The sequence below is a fragment of the Tenrec ecaudatus genome, chromosome 13 (genome assembly GCF_050624435.1).
Source record: "Tenrec ecaudatus isolate mTenEca1 chromosome 13, mTenEca1.hap1, whole genome shotgun sequence".
In the NCBI taxonomy this organism is placed as follows: Eukaryota; Metazoa; Chordata; class Mammalia; order Afrosoricida; family Tenrecidae; genus Tenrec; species Tenrec ecaudatus.
The window spans coordinates 19,762,576-19,784,161 of record NC_134542.1 but is presented as its reverse complement, the minus strand read 5'-3'; the positions used below and the strand labels follow the sequence as shown (position 1 = coordinate 19,784,161).

At 49.7% G+C, this 21,586-nt stretch overlaps 1 protein-coding gene across 2 annotated transcripts in view; it reads left to right on the top strand.

Moving 5' to 3' along the window:
- Positions 1-14,592, top strand: part of CYP27A1 (cytochrome P450 family 27 subfamily A member 1) — a 44,848-nt gene extending 30,256 nt beyond the window's left edge. The window contains exons 2-9 of one of the 2 annotated variants that reach the window (XM_075529479.1): positions 5,446-5,636; positions 11,501-11,700; positions 11,852-12,049; positions 12,186-12,358; positions 12,964-13,130; positions 13,768-13,849; positions 13,930-14,142; positions 14,291-14,592. In XM_075529479.1, coding sequence (XP_075385594.1) covers positions 5,446-5,636; positions 11,501-11,700; positions 11,852-12,049; positions 12,186-12,358; positions 12,964-13,130; positions 13,768-13,849; positions 13,930-14,142; positions 14,291-14,410 — 1,344 coding nt within the window. In that variant the 3' untranslated portion in view covers positions 14,411-14,592. The remainder of the gene's footprint in view (positions 1-5,445; positions 5,637-11,500; positions 11,701-11,851; positions 12,050-12,185; positions 12,359-12,963; positions 13,131-13,767; positions 13,850-13,929; positions 14,143-14,290) is intronic. The other variant, XM_075529480.1, reaches the window with a different exon arrangement.
- Positions 14,593-21,586: the final 6,994 nt, after the last annotated feature.

Genomic DNA, 21,586 nt, shown 5'->3' with positions numbered 1-21,586 from the left:
GATATGCCCCCCCCCTTGCCGAGGGACGAACAGAAACCGCGGGGGAAGGGAGACAGCAGTAGATGTAAGATATGAAAATAATAATTTATAATTGATCAAGGGGTCATGAAGGTGGAAGGAGGGGAGGGAGAGAAAAAAGGAGTTGATACCAAGGACTCAAATAGAAAGTAAAGGTTTAGAAAATAATGATGGCAACATATGTACAAATACGCTTGATACAACTGATGCATGGATTGTTAAATAAGAGCCCCCAATAACATAAACTTTTAATTAAAAAAGTAGATTTGAATAAGATCACATTGATTGTTTCAAAGTAAATGTTATTGGCATTTATCCATTTGTTAAACATATATGTATAGGTCTTATGTCTTGATTAACATGTATGCTAATATATTTGTAATGGTAAAACTCCAAAAATGTGTTGCAATAGCTGCTTTAATCAAAACTGAATTACTTGCCTTGTAGTTACATGTTGCTATAATATTTGACTTTGTCTTCTCAAACCAAGCTTTGGCATTATCTGTTCAGCTCTTGGCCTAAATCCTTTCTTCCATTTGCCTCAGCTACTCTACGACGAAGAGCAAGTATAGATCTTGCATCATCCGCTGTCATCTTCCATAGCAACAAGGCTTGATCAATATTTACACGTCCTTGCTCTTTGTTTGTGTTATTAATCAATTTATTCATGGCCAGAGGAGCTTGGAGCATATGGCTGGTCATTAGGTAATGGAGAGATTTCTATTGATTTTCATCCAGCAGAACTGACAAGCTTTCCTCAGCTCTCAGCTTCTGGGAAGAGAGTGTTAAATATCTCTTGTGGTCTGGAGTAGATGAGCAAAGCCCCCTTTGCTGTACAACTTTCCAATCAGCATAGACTGTTTCCTAGAGCTTCCACCACAAAGAAGTGTAAGTCCTCGTGGTTATGAGATGACTTATGGACACCTTGTACTGGCCCTTTAATGTTCTATGCATTTCCCCGCACTTTCAGATCACCGAAGCCGTCCCTGCTCACTGCAAATTCTTGATCACAATGTCGCCTTTGTTTTCTGTCCGTGTACACTCTTTCTCTTTCTTGCATTCTTTGGAACTTATTTTTATCACTAGATTCTTTGCGATTGGTAAGAACGAGTGAGTGGCTAGAATGCGCCAGTGTGTCAAGTGACCCGGGAAATCATAAGGAAACAACATGGCAGCTCTCCTCACAGATTTTCAATCTGATCAAAGATTCAGGACACTTCTCTGCCCATAGAACAACGAGAGAACATTTTAGGGGCACCTTCTACTAAATACTCACCAGTGAGGTGCGCACACTGAGATGTTGTTTAGGCTGGATTTGTCTAGAGAAACAAAACCAGTCTCTCTCTCTCTCTCTCTCTCACACACACACACACACACACACACAAGAACTTTATATCAAGTAAGTTTATATTAAGAAGGCTTCCCAGTCTAGTCCAACTTAAGTCCATGAGCCTGATGCTAGTCAGAGCCCTCTGTAGACTCCTGTAGCTGCAGGCCCACCATGCAGAAAGGGGAAGCAGGAAGCAGGGCGATCACAGGTTGGTGGGTGCAGAGTCTCATGGACCCAAGGTCAGTGGGCACTTAGCAGGGCACCAACAGCTCTCAGTGTCGGGCAGCTCTGTGTGGGCTGCTCCTGGAGGCATGCTGGAAGGCAAAGGGGCAGAGAGAAAAGAAAAGTCCCCAGTTTCACTCTTTTTTTTAATCTGATAAATCATTTTATTGGGGCGCATACAACCCTTATCACAATCCATACATACATCAATTGAGTAAAGCACCTGTATTGGACAGGGTTCTCTAGAGAGACAAACCAGATTGCTAGTAATTATATATAAATATATTTATAAAGATGGATATATAATTCAAGAAATAAACCGTTAAATAATATACAGATAGATAATACAAGAAATTAACAGTTAAGTTATAAAGCAGTGAGACACTAGCAGTCCTTCAAGTTTTTGAGAGCTACCAGTTACTAGTCCCCTTCTGTTGAGAGAGCTGGGCTATATATACCCAGGCAGCAAACTGCAGGGCAGGTCCCCAACTGTCATCAACTGTCAGTCCCCAGCTCCAGAGATGAACATTCCAATCGTGTGGGCTTAAAGGGACCTCAACTTACAGCGACACAGTACACATGCTAGGCATCCCACAGGTAGTGTACCCCTTTAAACTGAGGCACAGAACAAGCAAGCCATTTATCCCTCTGCCCTTCAGTTAATCCTACTTGTGTTTATCGGCCAGGCTGGCACAATAAACTATAGCAGCACCCTTATACATTCGTTGCCCTCATCATTCTCAAAATTCGCCTTCCACTTGGGTTCCTGGAATCAGTTCATTTTCCTTTTTTTCCCTCCCCGCTCCCCCCCTCCCCCATGAACCCTTAATAGTTTATAAATTATTATTTTATATTATCTTATACTGCCCGGCGTCTCCCCTCACCCACCTTCCTGTTGCCTATCCCCCAGAGAGGAGGTTACACGTAGATCCCCGAGATAGATTCTCCCTTTCTATAACCCCTTCCCTCCTGGTGTTGCCACTCCCACTGCTGGTCCTGAGGGGTCCATCCATCCTAGATTCCCTGTGTTTCCAGATCCCTACTGCACCCCTGTGCATCCTCTGGTCTAACCAGGTCCGCAAGGCAGAATTGTGATCATGATAATTGGGGGGGGAGGAAGCATTCAAGAACTAGAGGAAGGTTTTGAGTTTCATTGTTGCTACACTGAACCCTGAGTGACTCATCTCCTCCCCACTACCCCTCTGGAAGGGATGTCCAGCTGTCTACAGATGGGCATTGGGTCCCCATCACGCACTCCCCTCATTCATGGTGATGTGATTTTTTTTCCCTCCTGCCTTTGTTGTTTGAAACCTGATCCCCTCTGCCCTTCATGATCACACACGTTGGTGTGCTGCTTCCATGTGGGCTTTGTTGCTTCTGGGCTAGATGGCCGCTTGTTTACTTTCAAGCCTTTAAGTCCCCGGACACTATATCTCTCAATAACCTGGCACCATCAGCCTTCTTCACCACACTTGCTTATGCACACATTCGTCTTCAGCGTTTATGTGAGGAAGGTGATCACACAATGATTGTTTTTGTTCCTTGGTGTCTGCTACATGGTCCATTCAACACCTTGTATTCACTTAGGCTGGTGTGCTTCTTCTCTGTGGGCTTTGTTGCTTCCGAGCTAGATGGCCGCTTGTTTGCCTTCAAGCCTTTAAAACCCCAGGCGCTATATCTTTTTGATAGCCGGGCACCATCAGCTTTCTTCACCATGTTTGCTTATACACACGTCTGTCTTCAGCGATCATGTCGGGAAGGTGGGTATCATGGAATGACTATTTAGCTGGGCAAGGTGCTATTGTAGTGAGGGAGTGTGCGTGAGGAAGCCCAATGTCCACCTGCTACTCTACTACTGAACCTATAAATATATGTACATAGGTCTATTCCCCCCATAATCATAAATATATTTACATATGTACATGTTTGTATTTAGGCTTCTATGTATGCCCTTTGCTTCCTACTACTTTCCGCTATTTCCTTATGCTTTCCTCCTGTCCCACTACCATGTTCAGCCTCATTCTGGTTTCAGTAATTCCTCTCAGTTACCTCGCCCGTGGTCACTCCCTGCCAGTCCTCCCTTCCCCTCCCTGGCACTGGTTTTGAATCACTCACTGTTCCCCTGTCCCTGTGTTGGGCGACACCTCCTCCCTTCCCCTACCTCCCACGCTCTCATGTCCCTCCGGGACCATTGGTCCTGTTATTTTCTTCTCACATTGTTTGTCCAGCCTATCTTATCTAGGTGGACCTGCAGATGGCTTTGACAGCACCCAAGTGGCACATTGAGAACATGGCATCAACAGCAGCAACACCGACATGCTGATAGACAAAAAAATCACTGCCATACAAAATTTACAAGAGAAAAAAAAAAGAAAAAACAAAACAAAAAGACAGCAAAAAAAAAAAAATTCTGTTAGTAGTTCTGTTTGTTGGCCTTTAGGAGTGTTTTCCGGATGAGTCTGGTGGGGTGCCACGTCCTGGTCCCAAAAGTCCATCCTTTATACTCCCTCGGGACCTCCTTACTCTCCTTTCCCCACTGCTCCATTGCACGCCCCCAGTGTTTGCCTCAGTGTGGTGGGGTCAGCTCATTCGCACATCCCCCACTGTGTCTCGGAGTGCTGTCCCGTGTAGGGCCATGGGTCGATGCAGTTTCACTCTTATTAAAAGACCACACCCCCAAGGAGTCATCATCAGGCTGTGATCTGATTGACAGGTTAGACTCCGCCCCTATGCAAATGCAAGTTGACATAAAATCTTACTGGCACAGACAGAGACGCTTGTTAAGGGCTGGCCTGTCTCTGATACTCCCTGTTGTAACCCCAGCACGCAGTGCAGGAGGAACTAAGTAGGAATTGGTATGGCATCTTTCACATATAGTGCACATACAAAAATAACGCGCGCGCACGTTAAACTCTCATAGGAAACTAACACCCGGGGGGGTTGCACGGTTCTGTCTGTGTTGTTTATGTAAACGTTGGGTCACTAATTGAATTTTGAAGGAATTAATCATTTACACATGCTCTCCTTCTTTGGGGCCTCACTTCCCATTCATTCTGTAGATGCCCCAGGGGGAGTTTCTGCCCTGCAAAGGGCCACTTAGCTAAGAACCCATCTGGGAACCTTGGCACTCTCAACAGCTCAGGTTACGACCTAATGGCCGGCTAAGAGACACAGCACATACCTCTCAGCTAGTGTCCCAGTGCCTTTCGAGAATAGCTTCTTACATAAGTGTTGTCAGCGGCCCTCCAGTTGGCCCTGAACTCACAGGGACCCTGTGCACAATGGAGTATGGCCATTGTCACCCATAGGGTTTCCCCAGCTGATTGGCTGATTTGCCAGCTCCAGATTGCCAGACTTTTCATCCTAGTCTGTCCTAGTCTGGAAGTCCCAACATTCCAGCCTCCACTGAGCTGGGCTTGAGAGACATTTGGTGCAGGACCCAAACCCCGGTTTCCTGCATGGAAGGCCTGAATTCTACCACTGAACTCCAATTGCCCCTCTTACAAAAGCAGATTGTGTTCAACTCCACCAAGTCAACTATGAGAACGAGGGGCAGATGAAGGAGGAGAGCAGCCCTCAGTTTCTCTAACACCCTGGGCCCCAAATATCTAGATTCCAACATAGCTCAGCTCACCACAGTTTTCTAAAATCTCACTCTTCCAAAGTCCTCAGTTCCCTTACTCCCATCAGATGTTCATTGTCCGTCTTCTAGCTCCTTGTGCATTGAGGAAGGTAAGCACTGTCCTGGCTCTTACCTTCCGCACAGTGTGTTGCTGCCCATCCCACCTGCCACCAGACACTCCCCACTGGTTGCTTCTCTATAAAGTGTCTGCCTGATTGAGTTCCTGTTACTCCATTTTGGTTGAACCCCACAGATGCAGAGCAAGGCCAAGTACGGACCTATGTGGATAAACTATCTAGGGCCTCAGTTCCATGTGAACTTGGCCAGTGCCCCACTTGTGGAGCAAGTGATGCGGCATGAAGGCAAATACCCAATACGGAATGACATGGCCCTGTGGAAGGAGCACCGGGACCAGCAGGGCCTGTCCTATGGACCCTTCACTTCGTGAGTTGGGGTCCAAAGGGCCAGTGAGTATGGGTAATGGGCAGCCAGTTGGGTAATGGGCAGGGAATCTTTGGGTTCCGATGCTCCATCTAGAAACCAGTGGTGGGCTTGGGCTGAAGCCCAGAGACTAAATGGTGTGATCTTGGACAAATGAACATTTCCCCCTTTTATGTTTTCATGATTCTAATCTCGAAAATGGGAAGTTCGGATTAAAGTATTTCCAAGGCATAGATATGGCTCTTTCTACATAATCCAGCTCCAATATTTTACATTATGCTTGGAAACAGATCAACTTAAATCATAATGAAACATGGATGTTTATATTTGGGGGAAAAAAAAACACCAACACGTCGTATTAGTTGGGAAAGCTCAATTTAATTTTTTTTAAATGTGCTGAATTAAAAAATTGTTGTTGGATAGAGATTTCATGGACTCCCTCTGCAGAGATTTTGATGTAGATTTCACCCTTGAAGTCATGCCTAAGAAAATTTTTTTTAACAATTTATTGGGGCTCATACAATTCTTATCACAGTTCATACATATACATACATCAATTGTATAAAGCACATCTGTACAGTCTTTGCCCTAATCATTTTTTTCTCCTCTTTTCTTTTTTTACATTTTATTAGGGACTCATACAACTCTTATCACCATCCATACATATACATTCATCAATTGTATAAAGCACATCCATACATTCCCTGCCCCAATCATTCTCAAGGCATTTGCTCTCCACTTAAGCCCCTTGCATCAGGTCCTCTTTTTTTTTTTTCCCCCCCTCCCCTTTCCCCCCTCCCTCATGCGCCCTTGGTAATTTATACCTCGTTATTTTGTCATATCTTGCCCTATCCGGAGTCTCCCTTCCCCCCTTCTCTGCTGTCCCTCTCCCAGGGAAGAGGTCACATGTGGATCCTTGTAATCAGTTCCCCCTTTCCAACCCACTCACCCTCCACTCTCCCAGCATCGTCCCTCACATCCTTGGTCCTGAAGGTATCATCCACCCTGGATTCCCTGTACCTCCAGCCCTCATATGTACCAGTGTACAGCCTCTGTCCTATCCAGCCCTGCAAGGTAGAATTTGGATCATGGTAGTTGGGGGGAGGAAGCATCCAGGATCTGGGGGAAAGCTGTGTTCTTCATCGGTACTACCTCACACCCTAATTAACCCATCTCCTCTCCTAAACCCCTCTATGAGGGGATCTCCATTGGCCGACACTTGGGCCTTGGGTCTCCACTCTGCACTTCCCCCTTCATTTAATATGGTATATATATACATATATACATATACATATATACATATACACATATATACACATACATACACACACATATCTTTTTTTTGCATGATGCCTTATACCTGGTCCCTTGGCACCTCGTGATCGCACTGACCGGTGTGCTTCTTCCATGTGGGCTTTTTTGCTTCTGAGCTAGACGGCCGCTTGTTCACCTTCAAGCCTTTAAGACCCCAGACACTATCTCTTTTGATAGCCGGGCACCATCAGCTTTCTTCACCACATTTGCTTATGCACCCATTTGTCTTCAACGATCCTATCATGGAGGTGTGCAGTCAATGATATGATTTTTTGTTCTTTGATGCCGCCTAAGAAAATTTTAATGATGTTGCTGATAATCATCTGTGCGTTCATGGCAGGCCAGATATCAGTCTAAGCTCTTGACATTTATTCTTTCATTCATGCTCACATCAAACCCATGAAATAGTATCCTTATCTGCATTTCACCGATGAATCACTTATCCCTCAGTTCATTCTATGTTGGTGATTTGCTGGGTGTTGCTGGGATGCAGGAAGCTGTGCCATTGGTATTTCAACATTGGAAGACAGCTACTTGGATGACTAACTGGGGGAGATCTGTTTTGTTTTGTTTTTTGTCTTTTTAAAAATCATTTTGTTGGGGTTTCTTACATCTTTGATTATAATCCATACATCCATTGTATCAAGCACATTTGTACATATGTTGCCATCATCCTTTTCAAAACATTTACTTTCCACTTGAGCCCTGGGTATCAGCTCCTCATTTTTCCCCATCCCTCCCTCAGGAACTCTTGAGGGAGATCCATTTTTGTGCCCATTCCCCACCCCCACCCCCCAAAAGTGATCCAACAGAATGCAGAAAGTATTGAGCAATATATATCATTAATATCATGCACAAGTAACATTTTGCTGAAGATCCTTTTAAAATGGTTACAGAAGTCCATTGACAAGAAATTGCCACATTCAGAAGGGGACATGAGATGAGGGATATCATTGCTGATGACCGAGGGAGCTTAACTGAAAAAGATGATACTGGAAAGATGCTTGCTTGTATTTTGTTGACATGCAGAGGCATTTGACTGTGTGGGTCTTGGCCAATGGTGGAAAGCATTGAGAAAACTCAATTGTGCTCATGAAGAACCTCTACCTGAAACAAGAAACAGTCTTTTCAACAGAACAAAGGAATACAGCATGGCTTAACATCACAAGGAGTGTGTGTGTGTGTGTGAATTGTATTTTTTCAACATCCTCATTCCATCTCTATGCTGAGCAAGTCATCAGAGAAACTGGACTCCCTGAAGAAGACCAGGGCCTTCAGATCGGGGGAAGACTGCGGAACAACCTGCGACACAATCTTGCTTGCTGAATGGAAAGAGGCACTGAAGGATTGTTGGTGAAGTTCAAAGACTACAGCCTTCAATACGGATGGCTCTTCAACAGGAAGGAAACAGGGCTTCACACAGGCAACAAACAAGCCCCTGAGGGAGGGAGGGAAGCTGGGCATTTCCCAATATTTATCCTGGCTCCACAGTCACCACTCCTGGAAGCAGTAGTCAAGAAATCAAATTGGGATGGACAAACAATGCCTCAGGGGAGCCTGACCCAAACCACGGTGATTTTAGTTGCCTTATATGCCTGGGAGAGCTGGACAATTATGAGGGACTGTGGGAGAATTGGTGTTAGTGTTGATGGGGAATAGTCCATACACCATGGACTGCCGGAAGAACAAACAGATCTGTCTTGGAAGAAGCTACAGCCAGAACGTAGAAGTGAGGATGCTTTAGAAGTGAGGATGCTTAAGATTTTGTCTTACCTAACTCGGACACGTTATTAGGGAGAACTGGTCCCTGGAGAAGGGCATCATGCTTGGTAAAGTGCAAGGTCAGAAAAGAGAGGAAGACCTTCAACAGGATGGATCGGCACGGTGGCTGTGACCATGGACTCAAACAGAATGCTCTTCTGAGTAGGGTGCAGGACTGGGTGCTTCCGTCTATGGTAACAGGAAGGGGTCACTATGAGTTGGAGCTGACTCAGTTATACCCCACAGCAACGGCAGCCTTTGATTTAGAACTGGGGTTCAACATTGTGCACCCTGTTTGTAACCGAGTTACTTCCCACACCGAAACCAATTTCTGAACTATGAAGCTTGTATATGTATTTGAAAGCTCTATTTTGCTAACTCAGGATACGATTTTTAGTTTCAACATTTCTATTTTTCAAATCTCATTTTTTTGTTTATTAATAAATCTTTTTATTGGGGCTCATACAGCTCTTATCACAATCCATACATACATCAATTGAGCAAAGCACCCTTATACATTCGTTGCCCTCGTCATTCTCAAAATTCACCTTCCACTTGGGTTCCTGGAATCAGCTCGGTTTCCTTTTTTTTCCCCTCCCCCTCCCTCCCCGCTCCCCCTTCCCCCTGCTTTCTTAATAGTTTATAAATAATTATTTTATCTTATCTTACACTTCCCGGCATCTCCCCTCACCCACCTTCCCATTGCCCATCACCCAGAGAGGAGGTTACACATAGATCTCCAAGATCGGTTCTCCCTCAAATCTCTTTTTTTTTTTAAAAATCTCATTTTAGGAAGCAGTTCTGCCACTCCCTTTACTTGCCCTCCCAAAAAAACCATTTTTAATCGTTTTGTCAGGGCCCCAAAACATTACAAATATCATTTTCTTGGGGGCTCATACAACTCTTATCACAATCCACACACACATCCATTGTGTCAACCACATTTGTACATTTGTTGCCATCATCATTTTCAAAGCATTTTCTTTCTACTAGAGCCTTTGGTATCAGCTTCTCATTTTCCCCCTCCCTCCCCGACACTCCCTCCTTCATGAACCCTTGATAATTTATAAATTATTATTTTTTCATGTCTTACACTGACAGATGTAGCCCTTCATCCACTTTTCTGTTGTCCATCCCCCGGGGAAGGGTTATAGGTTGATCATTGTGATCGGTTCTCCTATCTCCTCCCACCTTCCCCTTCCCCTCTTGGTATGGCTACTCTCAATATTGGTCCTGAGGGGGCAAAAAAAGAGATTTTTTAAACAACTTGTTTAACTCCTGCAACTCTGATTCCTCCTTTGGGGACGTCTCATGTGTGCTCACACACCTACAATCAGAATTTTCCAGTAAAGCTGTCTATTCTGGTGTTCATTATTTTTCCAACAACCCTTCTCATTTTTGTTTCTCGCAGCCATTTCTGCCCAATGTGATAAAAGTTGGGCTCCCACAGTGTAGGGAAAAAATTTAAGGGGAAAGAAATCCAATTTTTGACTTAAAAGCTTTTTTCATGGTTTTAAGATAATTTATTGGAAACTTGACACATGCTTAATGCAAAAAATTCCCAGGATCAACAAAATATTAAGTTACCTTTCTGATGGGTCAGAACCGACTTGATAGCACCTGACAACAACATCACAGAGGCAGCATGAGAGGAATCCCATGACCATGAAGAAGAGCCAGGAGCCGAGAACCGGGGAGACATGCCGTTCAGCAGGACTAAGAAGAGGCACTGCTGACAAAATAGTTGTATATTTAACACATTGTGATCTGTTAAGACTTCTGTAATAAAACCCCATAATTGTCCAAAAAAGTTACCTTTCCGATCCCATCCTCCCAAGCAGCCACCCCTAACAGCGTAACTGTTGCGGTCCTCCCTACTTTATTTAGAAACATGCACATCTTTTCCCATAAATGGGTCCACCCTGTACTTTGATCCCTCTAACTAGCTTAAAAATAAACTGAAATGAAACAGACTCCTATCCAGCTTACTTAGGACAGGGTGCCAGGCTTCGGGGATTGTTAAGGTTGAGGGCAGCCCCTGAAGGTGAAGCTATAATACAGGAACATGCTCCCACGCGTGAGAGAGTATCTGCCTAGCCAGGCTGTGTACTAGACGGCTGGAACACAAGGGTCCGGGACCAGCCTGGTGGGTCTTTCTCTCCCCTCACCTGCTGAGCCAAGGTGAGTCTGAAGACCCAAACCTGAGCACCTCAAGAGACCTAATCTGTTCTTCCCCTATTCTTCATCCTCCACCTGGTGCTGTTAAGGGCCACCAAGTCGGTTCCGACCCATAGTGACCCTGGGCACAACAGGGTGAAACACTGCTTGGTTCTGAGCCAGCCTCACAGTTGTTCCTATGTCTGAGACCACCTAGAGGGACTGAGTCCACTGCTGCTCCCTCTCAGTGCACTTATGGAAGATTCCAGAGGTGTATCATTCTAAAATCATCATCAACACCCCATAAGTATTCCCCAGGTGCCAGGCACTGATCTGAGCACGAGAATCTTCTGAACAACCCTGCAAGACAGCCTGCTTTTTCACCCCCATGCCACAGGGACAAAAGCCGAGTCCCAGAGGAATTTTAGTCATTTGTCCAAGGTCACCCAGCTACGAATCTCCAGACCTCCAGACCTTAACCACGTTCTCTCTCTGCTTAGTGGGGTTCTGAAGGTTGGTGATTCCTTTATTCTAAAGACTCTTTTCCTAACCTCTATAGGGATCTCAAGGCAGGGGAGATACCATTTAAGCCAAATGCCATCTGCTACCTGGGTGGCTCCTCCTCTTCCCCACAGGCATGGGCACCAGTGGTACCACCTGCGCCAGGCTCTGAACCAGCGGATGCTGAAGCCCGCCGATGCTGCCCTCTATACGGATGCTCTGAACCAGGTGATAGACGATCTTCTGGTCCAGATAGAACAGAAGCTGGCAGAGAGCGAATCGGGGGACCACATTCCTGATGTAGCTCATCTCTTCTACCACTTTGCTTTGGAAGGTGACTGTGTGGGGAAGAGGGGCTGGGGGTGGGAATGGGGGCAGGGGCAGGTGGTTGGCCCTTCTTCTCAAGGCCCCCTGGATCGTGTGCGCCCTGGCACTTCCCCCTGTGGTGACCTCTGCGCCCCACCCTGGCCCCTGCCACCACCCAGCTATTTGCTACATCCTATTTGAAAAACGTGTCGGCTGCCTGGAGCCAACCATCCCTGAGGACACCACAGCCTTCGTCAACTCCGTGGGACTCATGTTCCAGAACTCTCTCTATGCCACCTTTCTCCCTAAGTGGACACGCTCCCTGCTGCCCTTCTGGGGTCGATACATTGATGGCTGGAACACCATCTTCTCCTTCGGTGAGGAACCTGAGGAAGTTGAGGTGCTTGACAAGGAAGCTGAGGTTGGGCCCCAGCAGCCCCCGCCCCCGCCTCCCTCCACCCCCAAACAGGACTTTCCTCGAAAGGAGACCATGACGATTGATTGTCCCTGCAGGGAAGAAGCTGATTGATCAGAAACTCAAGGAGGTGGAGGCTCAGCTGCAGGCAGGGAAGCCAGATGAGATCCAGGTATCTGGCTACCTGCACTTCCTGCTGACCAGCGGACAGCTCAGTCCTGGAGAGGCCCTGGGCAGCCTGCCCGAGCTGCTCATGGCCGGAGTGGACACGGTGCGTGAGGGTGGCCAGCGAGAGGATCAGGGGTTCCCAGCGCCCATCCTGAACTAACCTTCCATTATCCCCCGCCTGATCTGAACCTTCATCCCTGCAGGGACCTGCATCTCTTTTTGTCACCTGGACAGAGAGCCAGAAGAGAAGCAGAAGGGTCCCTTCAACCCCCTTCTAGGTGGTCCTCAGGGGTGGCCCGTCACCTCCCACAGCCTCCTCGCTCTCTCTGACAGCCAGGAAGTTGCATCTCCCACCTAATCCTGCTCTCTCTCTTGCTGTAACTTAGGACCACTCCTCTTCATTCGATTCCGGGTAAAGTGGAGCCTGGCCGTGAGCATCTTCTTTCTCTGACCTGTTCTCAGTCCTTGGGTCACATTGGGTTTCTCTTCGTTCCAGTCTCCATCCTCAGGTCCTCATTCTCCTGTGGAGTCACTCATGTGTAGCGTGAAGGTCCCCGTGGACACCCCACCCCCTCCATCTGTCTCTGCCATACTTGGGGCACATTCGTTCTCCTGCATTTTGTATGCGCCCACTCCCAACCCTCCCACAACCCACCTGGCCTCTGGCCTAGACACGCCCTCTCACTCTCACTCTCACTCTGTCTCCAGACATCCAACACACTGACGTGGGCCCTCTACCACCTGTCCAAGCACCCAGAAATCCAAGAGGCTTTATACAAGGAGGTGGTGGACGTGGTGCCAGCTGGGCAGGTGCCCCGATACAAAGACTTGGCCTGCTTGCCCTTGCTCAAAGCTGTGATTAAGGAGACCCTGCGGTAAGATGCTGTTCCGAGGGCACGGGGTCTGGATGGGGGAGAAGGCAGAGCGGAGCAGGGGTGATTAACCAGTAACCATGGCTTTCGCTGGCTTACATTGGGCAATGAACGCCTGGTCTGATGTTTGCTTGCCAATCTGTGGTGAGCAGTCTCCCTGCGTATCACATCTGTGCTTCCGGGGTAGGGCAGGGGAAATTGTGCACTCGAGACTGGGCGGGGGGAGGGGGGGAATTCAATTGGACCCATGTGTACCTGACTTGGGAAGAGCCCCAGTGGCATAATGACCATGCATTGGGCTGCTCACTGCAAGGCAAGGTCAAAAGTTCGAAACTACCAGCTGCTCCAAGGGAGAAAGACTGGGCTTTCTACTCCAGTAAGGAGTTACACTCTGAGAAACTCACAAGGGCAGTTCAGCCCTGTCCTGTAGGATCACTGAGTCGGCTTCAACTCCATGGCAGTGAGTTGGTTGGGGTTTGGCATCTGATGTCTTGAGTAGTCTCAGGTGAGGAGTAATGGCTGTAGGGGTGAAGTTGGGGGGCAGAAATGAGATGGGGAGGGGTCTGAGGGTCAGAGAGGTGGCAGGGGCCTGCCTCTCCTTGGCTCCAGAGCCAGGCTGTCCCCTCCCTTTCCCTCGCAGCCTTTATCCTGTGGTTCACACCAACTCCAGGGTCATCGAGGATAAGGAAATAGAAGTTGGTGGCTTCCTCTTCCCGAAGAACGTGAGTGAGACTAGAGAGCCGGGGTCCCCGGGGCCCCCTCACACCCCTTCCCGGTTGAGCTGCCCACTCTCCCTCTGCAGACCCAGTTTGTGCTCTGCCACTACGTGGTGTCCCGCGACCCCAGCGTCTTCCCCGAGCCTGATCGCTTCCAGCCCCACCGCTGGCTGAGGAAGAGCCAGGCGGATGTCCCGGGGGTTCAGCACCCGTTTGGGTCCGTGCCCTTCGGGTATGGGGTTCGGGCTTGCTTGGGCCGAAGGATTGCTGAGCTGGAGATGCACCTGCTGCTGACCAGAGTGAGTGGGGTTGGGGGTGCCTGGAGGGGTGGGAAGGAAAGGAGGGCGGAGCCCAGGGCAGGCACATGGGGGGGTGCGGGCATGGGGTGGGGTCAGCGGACCCGAGGAGATCACGGACTAACTAGCCCTTGTTCTTTCTGCCTCCCAGCTGATCCAGAAGTATGAGGTAGTGCTGGCCCCTGAGACCGGGGAGTTGAAAACTGTCGCCCGCATTGTCTTGGTTCCCCACAAGAAGGTGGGCCTGCGCTTCCTGGAGCGGCAGTGCTGAGCGTGGGGCCTGACTTCCTGGGCCTGCCTCAGGGGCTCTGAGGGTGCACCAGGTGTGGTGCACAGCACCCTGAACCTTTGTCTCTGTTGTCTGCCTTGAACACTTCTCGGTCACCTCCCACAGGTGACAGGCAGATAGCAGGCAGTGCTATCCTTGGGGACATCTGCAATAAACTTGCATTGACCAGAGAGGCCGTTTGTCCTTCTTTTTGGCTGCTCAGCATGTGAACCCTTCTGTGTTGGGGGAACTCCCCCTCGACATGGGGGCAGGCACAGAGACATTTCCCTCCATGCAAATGCAGACTGACACATACCTTCCCAAGACCTCCCAGGTGTTGGCTGTGGCCAGAGTAGGGGTTGGTGGGGATGGGGGTTCCCGGTTCTCAGGAACTCAGTCAGTCACGAGACATCATAGCAACCACCCTTTTAAACAAATGCTCAACCCCAAACCCAACCCACTGCTATTGAGGTGATTCCAACTCACAGCAGCACTATGGGACAGGGTAGAACTGCCCCTGTGGGTTTCTGAAACTATAAAGCTTCATGGGAGCCAAAAGCCCCATCTTGCTCCCTCAGAACTGCTAGTGGATTTGAACCACCAATCATTCTGGTTAGCAACCCCACATGGAACCTGCTGTGACACCAGATCGCCTTGTTTAACACCTCCCAAACCAAACTGACTGCCATCACGTGCATTCTCTACCCACAGTGTCCCTATTGGACAGGCTAGAAATGCCCCCGGGGCTTCTGAGACTGTAGCTCTCTGTGGGAGTAGGGAGCCTCACCTGTGTCCCATGGAGCAGCTGGTGATTTCGAACTGCTGGCCTTGCAGTTTAGCAACCCAACACATAACCACTATGCCACCAGCGCCCCTTACTGTAGCACTTAGGAAGTGTTCAATTACCTGATAGGAAGCTGGAACAAGAGGGCGGGAAGGGGAGGCTATCCCCCAAACCAACTCCTTTGCCCGCCGATTAGGACCCACAGTGACTGTAGGACAGAGCACAACTGCCCCCAGGATGTCCAAGGCTGACACTGGAAGGAACCCGGAGGGATTTCTGATTGTAAGGGGATGGATCTGGGCCCTCCCTGCACAGTGAATTCACCCATGAGAGACCCTTCTCAGGGCAGGGATACAGGTGGCTCAGAGGACACCAGAATCTCTGTCACAGAGCCCACCCGAGTGGCCGTCTGCTCTCTTCCAAGAGAACCCCCCAGAGTGCAGTTCCTTCAGATCCGCAGGCCTGAGCTGCTCGGTCTGGGGAACAGTCTGTGTGCCGGGGCGGGGGCTGGATTTGGGAGCAGCTGTGCGGGAGTGTCAGCATCGGCTGCAGCCACTTCATGAATGTATAGGCTAATCTTACATGAAAATTGATGCAGATCGAGTTTATCCATGCAGTGGATGATGATTCGGTCCTAGGAATGGAATGCAACCATGTAGATGTCCCTTGAAAACGTGGCGCTAGGTGAAAGGAGCCAGACGCAAAAGAAGCACGTATTGACTGACTGTTTCTGCGAAACATCTAGAAGAGACAAAGCTCAGAGAATAGCTCAGTGGTGGTCAGGGCAGGCGGGGAAGGAAGAAAGGAGAGTGACTGCTAGGGGGGCAAGGCTTTTTTGGGAGGCTGATGGAAAATGTTGTAGAATTAGACAGTCATCATGGTTGGGTTTTGTGGATATACTAAACCAAACCAAACCCAAATCACCAGCATCGAGTCCATTTCGACTCAGAGCGACCCTCTAGGATGGAGTAGAATGGATCCTGTGGGATTCCACGACCACAAATCTTTATAGAACTAGAAAGTCTCATCTTTCTTCCATGGAGCAGCTGGTGGCTTCGAACTGCTGGCCTTGCACTGAACATACCAACATGTAACCCACTCTGCCACCGGGACTGCTAAGCACTACTGAATTACCTACTTGAAAGGGTCAGTGTTATGGCATGTGAATTATAGCTCAATTATCGGGTTGATAATCACTGAAGTAGCTTCCCAAGGAGCCCGGCCCCTCCCCGAATTTGGTAGAAGATTCTTAAGGACTGCCAGCACCCCAGAGGTGCTGTGGGAGGGTCTGAAGCAGCACTTCCCCGTTGGGCAGCTGTGATGTTGTGGTGTGTAGGCGAGTCCCGGTCCCCTCTTAGCGACCTTTTAGAACAGACTAGACCTGTCCCCGGAATGTTTCCTGGGCTGGAAGCTTTGCAGGAGCCGATCACCATGTCTTTTTGCCTGTGGCGTGACTGATGGGTTTGAACAGAAGACCTCCGGACTAGCAGCCACCGCGCCACCAGGACTCCTTTGTACATCTCTAGGGTCTGAGGAGGAGCATGCAGAGGGCAGAGGCTGGGGTGGTAATGCCCCCTGTTGCAGTATTAGTGAGAGAGCCGCTTCTCCCCGCTGGCATTTGCTGACGGCATGATGAGTGGGCACGAACAGTGGACTTGGCATCTGCGGCTGTGGTTTGATTGCCTCTCGGTTTCCCGGCAGCGTCAGAAAGCCAGTCTGAGAGCCAGAAGTTGCCTTTATTCACCAGAACATGGAACCCGGTCCACCGGAGCAAACTGCCTGAGGGAGGCCCAGCTCTGGGGAGGAAGAGTCATCAAACTTGCATCCCCATGCAGAAAAACCCAAACCAGGCACCAGCAGGGCCAGAGAAGGGTTTTCTTGATGCATGAAGTCCTTTTTGTGTGGTTAAAGTCAATTTTTTTCTTTCCAGTTAGGAACATGATATACCTACAGGAACATGTATCACAGGTGTAGATGAAATTCTTTGGCCTCTCTTGCCTAGACAAGACTTACTGAATGCAAATGAAAAGCCCGCAGACTCCTTCACCTCCTTCTAAGAGGACTGTGAGCATGCTCCTCTTGCAGCGATCTCCCAGGAAGATGGGAGGGTCTGGCGCTGCTTTGAGGGCTGACACAGAGCCTGCTGTGGCTGGTGGTGGGCACCCTCTTCCGGGCCCCCACGTCTCAGGGACTCTGAGCTTCCCCCAAGAGGAATAGGGAAGGGATGTCACAGGGCCATCCCCTGATGACCCACCCAGACCTGCCTCTACCATGAGAGAGTATTTCTGTATCTCGAACAGTTGCCAAAAGGCGGCATGATTCTGCACAGCAGAAAGCCCCGGGCCTACAGAGAAGCCACGCTGTCTTCTTAACGTCTTACCCCAAATTGTATTCTTCACCAGAATGCCTCCTCTTTAGGCCAGAGTCTTTCTGCTGGGCAGAACCGATGCTGCCTTTTGGCAATTCTCCAGGGTACTTCTGCTGGCGAAGGATGTTGAAAATACCACAGACTGCCAAAGGAACAAGCAGATCTGCCCTGGGAGAAGCGCCGCCAGAGTGCTCCTTAGAGGCAAGGGTGGCAAAACTCATCTCCTAGACTTTGGACAGCAGAGACCTGTACCTGGGGAAGGACAGTGCGCTTGGTAAAGCAGAGGGGCAGCAGAGAGGAGGAAGACCCTCCACAAAATGGACAGACACCGTGACTGCAACAAGCTCAGATGTGAGGATAGTGTAGCACCAGGCAGTGTTTTGTTCTGTTGTGCATAGGGGGGGCGGGGGCGGGCATCCAACCGCACCACTACCAACAAAGAGGCTGTGTGTTCTTCGAAGCAGGCCTGCGCCTCGCTCCTCCCTACCCCAGTGAATTCGACTTTGTGGGCCAAGTGAGGATCCGTATTTGGAGGTAAGATGTTAAAAAGTGTGTCTTCTGAAACGGCGAGGCATGACTCTGGTGAGCCCAAAGAAACAGGTGTCTCCAGTGTTCCCTGCTTGCCTACACACTCGTGTCTACAGATGTGTTGGCTTCCAGGGCGTCTGTGGTGGGTTGAGCTGTGCGTCCTCAGCGCGCGTGTGCTGGCAGCGGAACCCCTTGGCCCGTGGGTGTGGGTGTGAAGCCGGCTAGGCATGGGGCCCTCTTTGCTATGTGAGCAAGGAGGGTCGGAATTACTCCTGAGCTGTGGGAGAGGGCTGTGCAGGAGAGCCCATACGTGCAGGGGAAGGCAGATGGCCCGTGACGACGGTGCAAACACTGAGAAGTGTGGAGGGAGAAAGCTACCAAGTCAGCGGAGAGGAAGCCTTGCCCTAGGGCTGGTGCTGGAATCCGGCTGCCCACTCCCCTACACTGTGAGAAAACCGATTTCTCTTCCTGAAGGCCACCCGCTTGTGGAACTTCAGTGACAGCAGGGCTGGGAAACACGCACACTTGCTAACAGGAGTTTATGGCCTGGTCCTTGTTCGCGATTCGACGTTGACGGTGGGCACCCGCATACCCCCCTGGAGCGCTGTCAGCGCACACACGTGGCTGTTCTGGAGTCTCGGGTGGTGAACCACGTGTGGGCGAAGGGGCGTGGTCACACTGAGGACCACGATGCCGAGGCGTCCCCCCACGTACTTTGGACGTGTGGTCCGGAGTGGCCAGTCCCTCAGAAGGACAGCGTGCTTGGGGAAGAATCAGGGCAGCGAAAACGAGGAAAGCCCTTGATGAGATGGATAGGCGCGGCGGCTGCCACCGTGGCTCAAATCTAACAACTGGGAGGATGGCGCAGGCCCGGGCCGGTTTCATGCTGCCGGACACGGGTCGCTGTGAGTCAGGACCGACTCGCTGGCGCCTAACAACGACGACCACCACCACCCTGGGCAGTGCTTTCCACAGAGCCTAGGCCATCGGGAGAAAAATAGACCCAAGAACTTGGCAAGGAGTGAGTGGACTTTATGAGACCGAGGCGTATTTATTTCTCAGCGTGTTCTCCTGCTCACGTGACTACTATTCAATCTCTTCATTTTTATAGGGGCAAAAAAAAAAAAAGAGAGAGAGAGAAAGACAGCTGTCCAGGTCCCACCCCCAAAACTCCCCAAACCAGGAACCCGGTGATTGTGAGGAAGAAGCCAGAACCCGCCGTCTATCAAGCTGTCTGGAAGACTGGACACGAAGCCATGGTGGGGAAGGACTGTGACTGGCATCAGAAGAGAGATGGGGATCAGAGGCTATGGGATCTGGTCGGACATTGCAGACCTGCAGAGGGGCCTGGGGGCAAGGGGTGGTGAGGAGGAGGCAAACCTGAAAGACCCTATCCAGACCTGCCCTGGGATCAATTGCAGTCGCCATGGAAATGCTTTGCTCATCCTCTAGCCCAGCGGTTCTCCTCCTTCCCAATGCCGAGACCCTGTCATACAGTTTCTCATGTGGTGGTGACCCCCAACCATAAAATTATTTTCGTTGCTACTTCATCACTGTCATTTTGCTATCATTAAGAATCGGGTGAATCAAAGCCCACATGGATAAAGCACACCAGCTTGCGTGATCACGAGGTGTTGATGGGATCAGGTATCAAGCATCAAGGAACAAAAATCACATGATTGTGAATGAGGGGGAGTGCAGACTGGGGACCCAAAGGCCATTTGTGGGGAACTGGACATCCCCTTATGTGGAGGAGACAAGCCGGTCAGGATGCAATGTTGCAATGATGAAACATACAACTTTCCTCTAGTTCTTAAATGCTTCTTTCCCCCCACTATCATGATCCCAATTCTACCTTACAAATCCAGCTGGACCGGAGGATGTACACTGGTACAAATGGGAACTAGAAACACGGGGAATTCAGGACAGATGATCTCCTCAGAACCAGTGGTGAGAGTGGTGATACCGGGAGGGTGGAGCAAAGGTGGGGTAGAAAGGGGAAACTGATTACAAGGATCTACATGTAACCTCCATTCTGGAGGCTGGACAGCAGAAAAGTGTAAGATATGACAAAATAATAATGACTTGTAAATTATCAAGGGTTTGTGAGGGAGGGGGAAACAGGGAGAGAGGGGAAAATGAGGAGCTGATGCCAGGGGCTCAAGGAAAGCAGTTGCTTTGAGAATGATGTTGGCAACAAATGTGCTTGATGCAATGATGTCTGTATGGATTGTGATAAGTGTTGTACGAGCCTCCAATAAAATAATTTAAAAAAAGAGAATTGGGCGACCCCTGTGAAAGGGTTGTTCGACCCCCAAAAGAGGCATGACCCACAGGTTGAGCAGGTTTGGGGGCTGGAAGGACAGTGCCTCAAGCAGAGGGCTGAGCCGTGGTGGAGAAAGAAGGCCTGGGGTAGGGTGGAGGGGGCTGGGGCAAGGGAGGAGGGAGCTACTGGGTGCTCAGAATGTGGACCCAGAAGAGTTGAGACCGGTCTGCTCTCAGGAAGGGGCAAAAGGACAAGAGGGGGATGAGTGCCTTTCTCAGTCCTGTCCATCCCACCTCCAGTCCAGACTAGTGCTTCTGAAAGGGTTCTCCCTAGAGCTATCCCAGGGCAGCCAGGCCTGAAAGGACCAACCTGGCCCACTTTCCCCAGATCCAGCAGCCACCCCATCCCACCCTCCAATTCAAGCCCAAGAAACCCCCGAAACCTCGGGATTCTCCACTCTACTGCCCTCTGAAGCAATGTGATGGGGCCGTATTTTAGAGACTTGCCCCCCTCCCTCCCCAAAATGGACAACTGGACCTGTAGTGCCCGTTGTTACAGGGAGGGGTGATATAGCAGACACGGATCCTTGGCTTTTACATCGAAAGCCTAACCTTCGAAATGGGTGGCCAGCACTCCGGGCACAGGCCATGAGATAATGGATGTTTGATGGGCTCCGGGACAACCCCCCCCCCCCACTGCCGGGGCTGTCAAGTCCTGGCGCCCCTGCCTGTGACAGAAGACTGGGCTTCTTGGGGGTTTCGGGGCTGTTTTTCCAGAGGTAGGTCACCAAGCCTCTCTTTAGAGGAGCTCTGGATGAGCCTGAACCTCCAACCTTTCCACTGGCATCTCGACTCTGAACTGTTTGCACTATCCAGAGAACACTGGGTAAAGATTCCATAAGCTAGTGAGGTTCCTGAGAAGGATGAAGCTGACAGATACCCCAGAGAGGTTGGAAGATAGGGGACACTGAGAAGCTCTGGGCCCATGTTTCCTTGCTGGAAAAACAGCAAGACCCCAAACTAGACCAGGCCCTTTGCTGTTCTTTCAGCATATAGGCCTGGGACAGCCTTACAGAGCTTTCTGAGGTCCGGAGGTGGGTAAGGTCAGGAGTTGGGGTACCTCACAGCAGACGTAACCACACACACCAATGACCAGCCAAGTGACAAGGAGGCAAGAGTGAGGATGTCTTAATAGAGGCTGACTTGAACGGATGGATGACAATGACTGAGGAAC